The sequence below is a fragment of the Terrapene carolina genome, unplaced genomic scaffold (assembly GCF_002925995.2).
Source record: "Terrapene carolina triunguis isolate 2854851 unplaced genomic scaffold, T_m_triunguis-2.0 Scaffold715, whole genome shotgun sequence".
Taxonomy (NCBI): Eukaryota; Metazoa; Chordata; order Testudines; family Emydidae; genus Terrapene; species Terrapene triunguis.
In genome coordinates, this window is record NW_020665066.1 from 1,753,714 (window position 1) to 1,767,954 (window position 14,241).

General features: G+C 42.9%; 1 protein-coding gene across 1 annotated transcript in view; it reads right to left on the reverse strand.

Annotated features, from left to right (window-relative positions):
* The window catches only part of IGSF22 (immunoglobulin superfamily member 22), a 214,540-nt gene that overhangs the window by 74,614 nt on the left and 125,685 nt on the right, over positions 1-14,241 (reverse strand). Inside the window, 4 exon segments of the mRNA XM_024199216.2 lie at positions 1,845-1,955; positions 4,730-4,867; positions 5,452-5,531; positions 10,390-10,474. Of these exon segments, the coding sequence (XP_024054984.1) occupies positions 1,845-1,955; positions 4,730-4,867; positions 5,452-5,531; positions 10,390-10,474 (414 nt within the window).

A 14,241-nucleotide genomic window follows, 5' to 3' on the forward strand; every position in this document is an offset into this window, starting at 1 on the left:
ATTTGGCTGAAAACTCAATTTTCTGTCAAAAAACAGTTCTGACAGGAAAATTTCGATCAGCCCTGATCACTAGTATTAAACTGCTGCATTTACCAACAATTCTTGAATAACCTTGTGGACACTACACCCCAGCAGGGATTGTGAATTTCACTGAGATAGTTGCAGTAGCTGAGTGAAATTAACAAAGGCCTCATCTGTGAGACAAGGGGTCTCAAATGGACTTTGGCTCAATTTTATTCTCTCCGTTGTGTCACGTTGTCTGAGACATGGTTGTATCTAAGGATTATGCAAGTCTGCACATTCTTGGAAGCAATCTTTTCTTCCCCTTCCCACTTGTCTCAGAGTGTGATCTTCAATGGATCCTCTGCGCCAAATGCATGATTGACAAACTTTCCATGCTCTTGATCCAGACACAGGGATTCGTATGCCGGCTCTCTGCATATTAGCACATGGCTGGTGAGACTCAAAGCTGCTTGTGTGAAAGGAGGCTTGTTCGCAGTTTGGGAAGCAATTCTGCTTTGTTATACTGAATTCAGGCCTGGATCTGATAGATGAAAAGATGTGTGAAGATTATGCGAAGGAGACTTTTCCTATTTAAGTATATGTCTTGAGACCATGGAACCTAGTGAGTTGTAAAATAGGATGGTGATATCCTGGACCGGGTAGCAATAGACTATTTAATAAAATAAGTATGTGCTGGAACTCAGTATTCAGAGGGTGGCATGGCTGTTATTCGTCTGGAAATCTAAGTATTTTATTTCAAACAGTTAACTGGAAGGATACCATAATTAGAAAAGTTAACACTGGGGATGTAGTGGTGGAAAAGTGCTCAACAAGCTATCAGCAGTTTTATTCTGTTTACTGTAGCATGTTTCCTTTAAGCAGTTTCAGTGCTAGTTCACCTAACTGCTTAATAGAACAATAAGGATGATACGTATCAGAAAAGGTTTAGCCGCAGTGAGCGGTGGTGGAGTTACTGTACCATCAGCAACTGCTAAATAGATTGGTAAACACATTACTTAGGGAAACTGGGAGGGGACAACACTGAGGCCAAAGGAGTAGAACAGATGGTCTCGGAGGGACAGGACATTAGACTGGGATTCCTGAGTTCCTTTCCCAGCTTTACTCATATTCTCAGTGGCACAAAAGACATCTTAGCTTTCTATATAACATTTTGCACCCAACAATTTGACAAACACAACAGTATACAAGATGTTTAATAAGGTTAATATGAAGACTAGAAGCACAGTTTAAGCTTTTCCAAGATTAACAGCTGCCAGAGATCTCTACACAACCTAGAAAACGTAAAACCTCACATAAGGCCAAATCCTCAGCTAGCGTAAATCAGTATAGCTCCAGGGAAGCCAATCGAGTGAAGCCAATTTACACCAGCCGAGGAACTGACCCATATTGCACGAAATTCCTTGTACTCCATACAACATCATCACAAAGTTCCTGATGTTAACCTAAAGTCAATGTCTTCAGTATGATTTATAAAAGCCATTTCAAAGTTAGGTAAGACACTATCCACAGGCTAGCATGTCAGCATAGAAGACACTTGCACAGAATTACTCACTGGTCTCTTCCAGTGAATGAACACATTCCTGTACAAGTGGCCTGAAAGTCTTTAGACTGTATGCATTCAGTCTACATCTCCGACTGCTTTTATTATGGCATTGTTTACATTTTGGGGATCTGATCAAGAGCATCATGAATGCAGTAGCGACAAGTGATATTTGCACAGTAGTGCACAGTGGATACGATTTGTACTCAGTTCTCCATGAACAGTCCTGTTTAAGGCTTTGAATTTCTATGCTATTGTAAATATAGCTGAGCAATCTTACCTTCAGGGTGATGAGTCTTAATCGGTAATCATCTGCTTGTATGACCTGGTCAACTGTGATTTCTATTCCTTCATAGGTGACCTGTTCCTCTGGCCAGTACTCTGTACATTTCTGCATGCAACATAAAATATATTTAAGGAGACACCAATGGTGGTTCACTTCACTATGCAGAAACTGTGCCAAGTGTATGCTTAGCTGAATCAGGATGCCGAATGTTTCTGTAACAGGATGCAACTCAAATTTTTACTTTAAATATAGGGGCCAAAGTTTCAGGTAGTCTTCTTTGCAGTCACTCTGGTTAAAATCCAATGTGCAATTACCTCCCTCACTCACATGAATAAAACTTGGTTTGTGTGTGTGCAATGTGATGTATCTGCACATTTTTAAATTTCATTTGGGAAGCCGGTAAGAAATGTGGCAGTGTTTATTAATATTCTATTCTATTCATTTTTATTATGATAATGATTGATATTCATTGATAATCTGCTCTTTGATCATTAATATTTCTGTGCTGTGCACAAACTGATATGGAAATGTACCGTACACCTTTTCTGACTCTAATAAAGAGCCATTGCTCTCTGAATCTGAAATTATAATCTGCATTTCTTTTCCCTACAAAAGGACATGACTGGAAATGACTTTGGAATCTAGAGTGTGTTCAAAACCCCACTATAAAATGGAAAAAGATCCTACATCAAAGCAAAGGAACTAAAAGGAAGAAAGTGTCAGAATACAGATTTTAGTTTTGCTAACTCACTTTGGCCAAATCCATGGGCTCATTCAGTGCAACTGATACAGTCTTAATAACTGAAGCTATAATCCACATTTAAGGATATATTGTGGCATTTGTGCCACAATGTTGCCTGAGAGGTAATGGAGAGCAATGCTTCCCAGGGAAAGGGCTGGGGAAGATTGTCTCTCACCTATACAATTTCTCCTGGGGCTGCTCAGTGCACATGGAGTAGGACCTCTGCACATCAGCAGAGATTGCTCCCCTTGTAAGCCCATTCCAGGGACCAACGTGGGGGGGGGGGTCAATTCTGAACAAATGGCTCCCCAAGGATAAAACAGAGAGCAAGCAGCCCTCATGCTCCCCAGAGTACAGGGGCTGCTATTCTGGGAGGTCTTTGTGCACCCACATAAGTGAAGGGAGAGAGAATACTTGCAAGCCCTCCCTTCTGCAAAGTCCAGCACAATCTGGCCCTTCACCGTAAACTTTGTGAGCGAGTTAAAAAAAAATCTGCTGGAAGAGAAGGGCCAAGAACTAAAAAGTGTCTCAAAAAGCTGCTGGGCCAAATTCTCTTATGGTGTAATTGGATGCTGCTCCACAATGGAGCTGTGCCACTTCACACTAGAAACAACTGTGGCCCACTGTGTCACTGTAAACGCAGACTGAATTTTTTCCCTCCTCCTAAATTGCAGAATCCATTGTAAAAAGCGTCAAATGCGCCAGCAGCTATCAATAGCACAGACGCTATGCTGCTGAAATGAGTGGAGTAGGATCGCCCACACATTTCTGTGGGCTGTCTGTCAGTTCGGATTAGATGTGACAGAGGGCTGGGATACTGAGCTGTTCATCTCTCACGTTAGCAAAGCCACTGTGTATAGCAGAAGCACAAAGACTCCCTTACTAGCATCATGGCAGAACAAAGGTTTTAGTTCTGAAACTACACACTGTGGAGACCTGGTATTTATATATTAATATGTATTAGAAAGAAGGGAATATAGAAGATGTTAGCATGGAAGAGCTTACCCTATATTTATGTCTGAGTCTCACAGAATGATTTAATTTTTGATACAAAAGGTATCAGGAAAGACTCAGTATCTCTGTATGTTAGATATACGCTGCAGCCAGTGTCACTACTGTGATGGTAGCATGGCCGTGCAGTGTTTCCTGAGGCTGACATGACAGGTGAGATAGTCTGTTGGTATTGAATAACAGGAAACACTGATGAAAAGATTATTTTGCATTCTAGTGGTACAACCCAGATGTAAAAACAACAGTGGGAAAGCTTCAGAGCAGAGAAGACAATGAAGGACATGATTGCCTCTTGGTCTCTTCTTCCTTCTCAAGTGTATGGTCGTAAAATTTTCAAAAGGGCCTAAGTGATCTGGAAGTCTAAATCCCATTTTCTAAAGTGACCTAGGCATTTAGGGCCAGATTTTTAAAGATAATTGATTTCAATGGGAGTTAGGCACATAGGTACTCCCACTAGGCACCTTTCTGCATGTTCAGCTGCTTAAATCACCACTGTTTTGAGATCCTGTGGAATAACGTTATGATACTGGCCACAGAATCCCAAAACAGTGGTGATGCAAACTCTGGAAGCCTGGGACTTTGCAGATAGAATTGTATGGGATGGATTGGTAGAAATACATTCAATAACCACAGACGTTAACTCTCATAAATACCAATTCTAGCAGGGGGTGATTCAAAAAAAATTGGAACATCTTAATAGTTGCAATATTTTAACTGCATTTCCCCAAAATGCTAAACAACTGGGGCAGTCCTCCACATACAAATCATCTTTAACTTCTTCTCGTCATAACTAGCATTATAACATGGCATATAGTATGTTTAATGAAGCAGGGACGGCTTAATGGAAAAAGAATGCAGAAGATAAGCCAAAATAATACAGGATAAAGAGGTTCAGTCTCTGTTACTCTATTGTTTATAGGTATTCATATACAAAAATTAATAGGGCTTGAACTTGGTGGGGTGTTGCTTTTGAAACCTTCAGAGATGACTTCAAAAATGGTAACTGCAATGCACTATAAACTTTGGTCACTGAACCAACTCATTTATTTCCATGGGTCTGGCACCTGTGCCTGAAATACCCGCTACAACAGAGGATCGAGACATAGCTCATATGTAATATCATTACCTCATTCATCTCTTCTATATTGGTAATCATGACAATGATGGGAGAACGCTCCTGCCACACCATTCTCCAGAAATCACGGACAGTATTAACTATGGGTCCCTGAGTAGCAATATATACCTTTTCCTCTTCTCCATAGCCCTGCCAACAAAGCAACAATAAATCACTATCAAACAGTGTGTGCGCACACACGCACATGCCAATCTTTATCCAGGAAAAGCTCTCATTGGCTACAATGGGATTATTGCCTGAGTAAAGACTGCAGTATCAGGTCAACAGTTATCAATCCAAGAGGTATTGTGCTCACTCACTCTCTCACGCGCGTACACACACACACACACACACACAGGCAAGGTAGAAGGTGCGACTTCAGGTTATTGAAGCAGGCAACACTATGGCAATGAAATGGATTCATGCTACAACAGCCTGGTGGTAACTCTGGGTCAAATCCTGCAGGCATAATTCCCATTGACTTTGCTAGGAGTTTTGCTTGCATCAGGCCAGTGAGGCAGGGAACTTCATGTCAAAAAATGCAAATATCTTGTTTTTATTGGACCAGAACCTTTACAGTTGCGCTCTGAGTTTCTGTTTCCGATAATACAAAAACAAGAGAGAAAAAGAAACCAAAACAAGATGGTCTTTAGAAGCCAATGGACATTGTGGTTATTCTTAAATGATCAGTTTCTAACAGTCTATGCAGACACATTGGACTGCTGAGCTCTTACCCTGATGTAGTTAGCATTGATATATGAGCTAAGAGGATCGTCCTGATCAGTTGAGGTAAGGCACACTCTGCTGTGAGGATCTACAATGTGTAAAGAGATAGTTAATAGTTATCAGTCAAGAGGAGAAAAAGGGTTTTAAGATCATTTTCTAACCTTTAGTAATACAGCTAATTACTCAGGCATATTCATTAGTAGCCACAGCCGATACCCGCGATGCTCTAAAGGGGGCACTGGGGAGTCTCTGATTGAAATGTGTGTCTATATCACTGCATTTACTGTCAGTGTGCAACTATCAACCGATATTTGCATGCAACAAAATTAATTATCTTACTGAATTAATATTACTGCTCTAAGTAGAGGGGTAGTTCATCATTTATAATTGTAATAGCATTTGAATGATTCTTGGCGTTGGACTATGCTGTCTAGGTCTAAGCTTTGAGATATTAAATGTAATGTATGCAAGCCCACGACATTACTGGAACTTGCTTTTGCGTTAATTTCATTTTTACGTGCATTAAAGTATTATTTAGCAAACAGTGTTAACAAGCAGTGACTTCAGTGTGGCTTTCTGCCTGAGTAAGGACTGAGTAAAAACTGTGTTAGGACCTCAAGATTTGCCCCATTCGGTTTTATAAACTCTATCCCTAACCTTATTTTTTGGCCTTAAATTAAGGCCTTGTTTACACAGAATAATTGCACCATTTTCACTATACTGGTACAGTTAAAGCTATACAACCCCCACTAGAGTGGATGCAGTTATATTGATATATCTTAGGGCTTGTCTACACATAAACCGCTACAGCAGCACCTAGGGGTGCTGCTGTAGCACCTCAGGAGAATCCCTCCTGTCAGCATAGGTAATCCACCTCCCCAAGAGGTGGTGTCTAGGTCGACAGAAGAATTCTCCCATAAATGTAGTGCTCTCCATCCCAGGAGTTAAGTTGGTTTCAGTGGATTTTTCACATCCCTGAGTTATACTGACCTAATTTCCTAGTGTAGACCAGGCTTTATTCATTGGGGAATAAGCCATATCAACACAAGCACTGTAAGTGCATCCACATCAGGAGGAGTTATACTGGTATAACTATTTTGGTAAAAAAACAAACAAACAAACAAAAAAAAACCCAACCCTAACTCAGGGGTGGCCAACCTGTGACTCCAGAGCCACATGCGGCTCTTCAGAAGTTAATATGCGGCTCCTTGTATAGGCACCAATTCCGGGGCTGGAGCTACAGGTGCCAACATTCCAACGTGCAGGGGTGTGTGTGTGTGTGCGCTCACTGCTCAACCCCTGGCTCTGCCACAGGCCCTGCCCCCACTCCACCCCTTCCGGCCCCCTCCCCTGAGCCTGCCGTGCCCTCGCTCCTCCCCCTCCCCTCCAGAGCCTCCTGAATGCCACAAAACAGCTGATTGGGAGGTGCGGGGAGGGAGGGGGAGGCGCTGATCAGCGGGGCTGCCGGTGGGTGGGAGGCGCTGGGAGCGGGGGGGGGGGGAAAGAGGGGGTGCAGCTGATGCAGGGCTCCTGCCGTATTACTGTGGCTCTTTGGCAATGTACATTGGTAAATTCTGGCTCCTTCTCAGGCTCAGGTTGGCCACCCCAGCCCCAACTGAAATAGTTATACCAGTACAAAAACAGTGTGCAGACCACGCCTAAGTTGACAGTGTCCCTTAAAATATTGTCATATACTTACACCACAAAGAAGCAAAACAATGTTAGTTATTTTTCTACAGTCTTTTCTAAGAGTGTTTTGAGCCTATACTAGGTTATGTAGTAGGATCTCACCAGGCTGAGATTTTTTTAAATGAAAGTGACAGATAAGAATACCTAGTTCATAGATACAAATTTTCATCAGTAGAGCTCAAAGTAGGTTAGTATCATTAGCGCCATTTTACAGATGGTGATACTGAGTCCCGGAGAGATGAAGTGACTTGCTCTAGTGGCAGAGCCAGGAATAGAACCCAGCTCACCCGAGGCCCATTGCAGTACTCTATTGCTAGGCCACACTGCCTCCCTAACAATAACACTTACTGAAAAGTCTTACAAAATTTAATAAGGAGTGAAAGCAATATGGCTCTATACAATTAAATAAGGTTGCCTAGGAATTTTGCTTAGAACCAAAAAGACTGAATGAGAATGATATATAATATCTTTCCTTTTTAGATTTTGACCCATCTAAAAATTCCATAGCAAGGATAAAATTTCCTATTACATTCTGCAAGATAATCCAAAAAATATAGAAAAATGATAATTTTCTATTAAATTCTGTGGGACTTTTCCATAAGGGAAGAGGTTTCAGATTTTTTGTCAACATGCAAATTTAACAGTTTCTGAAACAGCCAAATTAATCTGCTTAGCTTGGCACGTCTCCAAAATTAAACACACCCTCACCCCTTAAAAAGACTCCCCAAAACCATCTTCACCACCACCAACTTTAAAATTGGGAATCTGCAAAAGAAATTTACTACAAAAGAAATATAAATTAACTGAATTAGAGCCTATTATCATGTTCCTCACTGACTACAATTAACTCTAGGGTTGCACGTAAACTAATCATTATGTTAAGTGCCTGCTTACCTTTCAATGGTAACCGCCCCAAATACTTCTGGAGTACACAGCTGGGTAGGGAATTTTAGGTTTTTTGTTTGTTCTTTAATTTTCAGGGTATACTTTTGGTTTCGATGTCACTTTTATAATGAAGTGCCTGCTGCTCCCTAATGTAGATTGGAGGTCATATTTGGCTGAGTCTGCCATTGGCAAATAGATCAGCGCTACAGCATAGGTTTTGCTGTGTAACATGTCAGCCGTTCCTTCCATAATTGCTTGGTGCAAGCGAACAGTTACGAAGACCCTCGTAGTGACACAGACAGCATAGGCTGTGATTGGTTAGTCTGGAAACTAAAGAGCCAGGAGATCCACATAGTCATGAACCCACTGGCCACCTCTTCAGCCCACCCCATCATGCCCTCAACGCTCTCTCCTCCATGGTACTGTGAAGAGAATGGCTAAAGAGCACAGCTTTATGGCAGGAAGGGAGTACATAATACCCCTGTGTGGTGTACCAGTTCCCCACCCCTACAATGGAACTGGGTGTGTTCCATGTAGAGGGACAGAGGGCAGAACTTAAATAATTCCAACAGAAGTGATTATGGTGTGTCCTTTCGTTTCCCATGTGGCAGCCTGCCATCCTCATCAACCAAGTGGCATTGGGTTATGTTTCATAGATATGGATGGTTTTGAAATTCCTGATTTTTATTCCAGTTAGTGGAAAAGTCTGATTTCCTCTGGATAAATTCCTTGTTAACATTTATAGTCAGTCTAGAGTGGGAGCCAGTTCTCCCATCTAGATGGCTCACAGCAATGGAAATGAGTATTACCAGATTTTGTAAGACCGAGGTGGAGTTAGCATCAAGAGAACTAGCTGAGGAATGACCAAGTAGTTACTGAATGCACAGGGGAAAAGCGAACAGGAACCTGATTAAGAGCTATAGGCCAAGATTTTCAAAAGTGGCTAGCAATTTTGTGTGCTTCCACTTTTGAGTGTTTAACTTGAGACACCTTACAGAACTCCAATCTTCAAAAAGGTGCTGGACAGCCGCCTTTGGAAATCAGGCTCCTTTAAGGTCTGTCAGTTTGGGTGCCCAAATGGAGGCACTCAGAATCACTAGGCATTTATGAAAATCATCGCTGTAATGTCCAAACTAACGTTGAAAGAAATGACAAGGCACCCAACCATTAGCATGTTTTAGGACGAAGGTTCTGAAATGTTTGGCTGAGTGTTTTTAACACTTCTGGTCCCAGCTGGAAATGTCAAAACATCACTAGAAGGGGTATCTACATGGGATTTCTGTCTAAGACTGGAAGTTTGAGAGTTGGAGATTTCAGGAGAAAGCCTATTCTTGCCAGATTTCCACTCCAGTTTTGTAGACTAACGTGATTTGCATAGTTGATCAGATTCTAATTTCTGGATACTTATCTGAGCCTAACTAGCACTCTGAACCATTTGGGCTTCCCTAACAAAGCTGCAACAGAGCTTAATGGCGGCATCTATCTGATAATGGCTTAGAAAAAAAGAGAAGGATCTGTCAAAACATTAATATTCAGACACGACATCTTATAATTGTATCACTTTCCAAACTATCTTTAAGTGTGACAGAGGGGAAAACGATAATGGCTATAAAATCAATCCCAAGCAAAATGTTTCTCAAAATTTCCATTCTTGGCTATAAGTAATAAAGCAACTTACATTTAAAAAAGAAAGATGTATTATATTTTCTTAAAGAGATTGGGCCAAATCCTGAGACCCTTATTCATTTTTCACTTGGGGCCTTATCCTGAGAAATGCTAAGCACATTAGGCCCAATCCAGCACACAGTGATGAAAGTGGGAATCTTGTCATTGACTTTAAAGGGCAATGGACCAATGCCTTCATTAAGAATTAAGTCAGAATTGAGGTGTTCAGTACCTTTTAAAATAAGGCTTATTGAGTGGCACCTTATGACTCAAGTAGTCCCATTGGTTTCAAAGGAAGCACTTGGATAGTAAAATACAGCTCAGCATGAGTAAGGGTGTCAGAATTTAGCCCTTAAACACGAGTTTACCAGAGGAAACGAAGTAAAACCTGAATAAAGGCATCAAGATTTTGGGCAAAATTTTCAAAAGCATCTAGATAATTTAGGAGCTTAATTCCTATTTTCAAAAGTGACTTAGGAGCTTGAATCCCATTGGCTTTCAATAAGACTTAAGCACCTAAGTCTCTAATGAAAATGGGACATGGGTGCCCTTGCTCAATGTTAGCTTTAGCCTACAGGAGTATCCTGGAGAGGATTTGTGAAAGGCTTTCCATCGAAAGCAAGAAACTAAGCAAATACTGGATACTGAGACTTCACTAAATACTGCGTCATCGAATTGCAGAATTACAAAATAGGTTTGGAACTTACTTGGGAGAATTGTTTTGTAGCGATTCTTCCGCACTAATCCTGGAATATCATATTCCTTTGGATCAACAAAGTTCATTGGGATTTCCTGTTGGAAGATGCACAATAGACTATATTAATAGATTCACAAGGGGAAAAAAACCATTACGTCTTGACTGTGGAGGAGTAGCAGAGATGAAGTCAATTGAGACATATGGTATAGTAGTTCTAGCAATTTACCACCAAAGAATGACTGATGGTTTCCTTTTTGTGTCAATGGTTTTCTTTTTTGAAATCATGAATATAAAAACTGCTCCGGATGACTAATTCCGTGAGTGGTGCACAGTATGGCACTATTTCAGCTCCTAATATTATTAGAAGTGTATTGTGACTTGAGGCATAGATGTAAGCCAAGGATGGTGCGTAAGCTGCATCACCCCAGGAAGCACAGTACTTCAGACACACCCCTCTGAGTCACAATTCTTCCCCTTCTTCCTCCTTGTTAAAACCGGGGCAGTAATTTGCTGCTGGCCTGCATCTGCAAATTACAACACCCCCCATCACAGCTCAACTGCACTGGCTGAGTAGTATGGGGGTGGGGGATGGAGACAAGGAACCACCCAGTTTTTGCCCCTTCCCATCCACCTTCTCTGGGAGGGGGGACAGTAAGTGGGTACTGTGTGTGCACCTACCTCTCCTACACAAATAGACCCAAGGTCCAGGTAGCTCACACAGGGCTGTTGGGGATGGGTTCTTACTCCCTTACACAAGTGTGCAGGCCAAGTCACTAACTGGCCCTTAGAGGGTGAGTTCTTCAGAGCAGGGCCCTGATCCTCAGTGGGGTCTTTGGGCTCTATCCATGATATAAATATTATATAACAATAATAGTTTCTTAAATGAGCTTTAACAGGGCTACTTCTTTATCAGAAAGAGCCATGGGGAGAAATAACAAGAGAATTAGCACTGGGTTATGGAGCCGTTCACATTTATATTACAGATTCAAATCTCAGAGCTCAGGCTGGTTTCATTAGGAGCCATTTGATTACTCTTTAGTGGGCTACAGCATGTGAAATTAGTTGATCAATTCATAGTGGATGCGTAGCCACGTAAAGAGACCAGAGCTTGGTTTGAGACCAAGGAGTGAATGTGATCACAGAGATTAAACTCCCCTCAGACCCTGATTTCCCCCCCTCAGAACAGGATAGAGCAGGGGTGGGCAAACTTTTTGGCCTGAGGCCCACATCTGGGTATGGAAATTGTATGACGGGCCATGAATGCTCACAAAATTGGGAGTTGGGGTGCGGGAGGGGGTGAGGGCTCCAGCTGGGGGTGCGGGCTCTGGAGTGGGGCTGGGAGAGGGGCTGGGGGTGCAGGAGGATGCTCTGGGCTGGCACCGAGGGGTTCGAGGACAGGAGGGATATCAGGGCTGGGGCAGGGGATCGGGCCGCAGGAGGGGGTCGGGGTGCAGGCTCCAGGCGGCGCTTACCTCAAGCAGCTCCCAGAAGCAGCGGCATGTACCCATCCAGCTCCTACGTGGAGGTGCAGCCAGGCATCTCTGTGTGCTGCCCCGTCTGCATTCACTGCCCCTGCAGCTTCCATTGGCCGCGGCTCCCGGCCAATGGGAGCTGCGGGGGCAGCCCTTGGGGCAGGGGCAGTGTGTGGAGCCCCCTGGCTGCCCCTACACATAGGAGCTGGAGGAGGGACATGCCGCTGCTTCCAGGAGCTGCGTGGAGCGGGGCAAGCCCCCGACCCCGCTCCCTGGCTGGAGCCCTGGAGCAGGGCAAGCCCAGGACCCCACTCCCCAGAGGGGCTCCAGGGCCGGATTAAAACATCTGGAGGGCCGGATGCGGCCCCCGGGCCGTAGTTTGCCCACCCCTGGGATAGAGGCATGAAGGCAGAGCTTGCTCTGGTTCTGTGTTTAATATGTTCTGTGGGTAAACAAAAGGTAGAAGATTGTTAAAATTAAACACTGCGTTTTCTACTCCAGGTGCTCTTAGCCTGCCTCTTACCCAAATTCATGGTGGAAAAAGCATTAGTAATCTTCCACCTTAGCAAGCACCCAACCAAAAAAATAAATTGCTAGAATGGAGGTCATATTTTGTGGTGGATGCTACTTTGCATATGCAGTTTTGCTGATCTTTGCTTTACCTAATTATTTTGTATTTAGCCATGTGTTTTCCTTGCTTTCCCTGTCCCTTATTATCAGTGATTTTGAGGAGATGATGTCTCAGAATATGCCAGAAAGGCCACATTTTTATATGCTTTTATTCAATTTAATTTTGAAAAAAAGCCCTCATAAATCAGTTCCTAGTGGGTCCCATAGGGAACTGAATGCAGAGGTCTAGGTGTTTACTTTGACAGATGGACAGATGAGCAAGTTAGAACTGGTAATGCAATTGACCCAGGGTCTCTTCTTGCAGCCAGTTTTATTAGCTAGATTTCTGTTTATAATGTATCCAAGAATTAGCTGTAAGAGACTGAAAGAAAAATAATCATACTTTCTGTCTCCCCAATCCCTATTACAATCAACACTCTCTTAATCTGTCAAATGAAAGGAAAAATTGACAACTTGTAAGTCATTGTTGATAACAATTTTCCTCAAACATGGGAAAAGGAATTAAATCCCTTTTCTGTTCCAATAGGACACACTTGTCCTCGCCCTGATTATCTCCCACCTTTATTCCTACCACCTCCTTTTCTCTAGCCTCCTGGATGCCCATAGTACTAGTCAAAATGCAGCTGCTCAAACGACCTTCCTTGCTAGTCAGACTGACGGTCACCCAACCATGCAAATCCTTTCACTAGCTCCCACCACTTGTATGCTGCACCAAGGTTAAGCTTCTTGTCCTCGCCTTCTGAAGGCCCTATAAAATTCCACTCTGGATGACACCACCCATTTGTCTCTTACTACATCCATTCCCCACTCCTATCCACCTCTGCTCTGCTGATGATGCCATTTATGCAATCTCATTCATTTCTCTCTCTCCTTCCAGTCCCCATGGTTTTTCCCACACTATCTCTGGTGTGTCAGCCAAGATGGCAGCCATTATCAATGAAGTGTTCTCTTCCCGTTTCATCATGACACCCTCCACCCCATCTCTGCACTGAATATCCTCATCTGTGATATCCACAGGAAGGGCCACAAACAATGATAAAGAAGTAAGAATAGCAATTCCAAATCTATTCCCACCCCATGCTATTTCTTCCTCTAGTCCCCTCAGTGCTTCTCTGTTTTCTGGGCTAGATTCTAATCTCTTTGGGACAAAAGCTATACGCATTGTGTGTCTTGTATAGCGCTGAGCACACTTTTGGGGCTTAACAAACAATAAATTGTTATACAACATTTCTTGGAGCTAATTTCCACCTTTTTCAGGTGTACTGTTGAGGGCAAAATCCAAAGGGTCTTCCTTGGGTTTTACTTAGTATTTAGTCATTCATAACTCTCCTTGAGCCAGACCCTGAGGTTCTTCCTCAGGTTTTACTCACTCACTACTCCAGCAAACTCTTGCTGAAGTCAAGGGGAATTTGCTTGCGTGAGAAAAAACTAAGGCCAAGCCTATACTACAGAGCTATATTGGCATAACTATGTCACTCAAGGGTGTGAAAATTCCACACCCTGAAGCAACGTAGTTATACCAACCTAACACCTCATGTAGATAGCTCTCGGGGCGCTGGATTAACTACGCCAACAGAAGAAACTCTCCCATCATCGTAGTAACACAAGCCCTAAGACATTCAGCATTCGGACCAGCAGGTATTGCTCTTGACTTTCCCTTCGAAGCGTACGCACAACTTGATGCTTTCTCCACCATGAAGTTGAGCATTTCTAGCCATGTGAGTAAGAGACAGGCAGAGCACATGGCGTAGCAAGTTCAG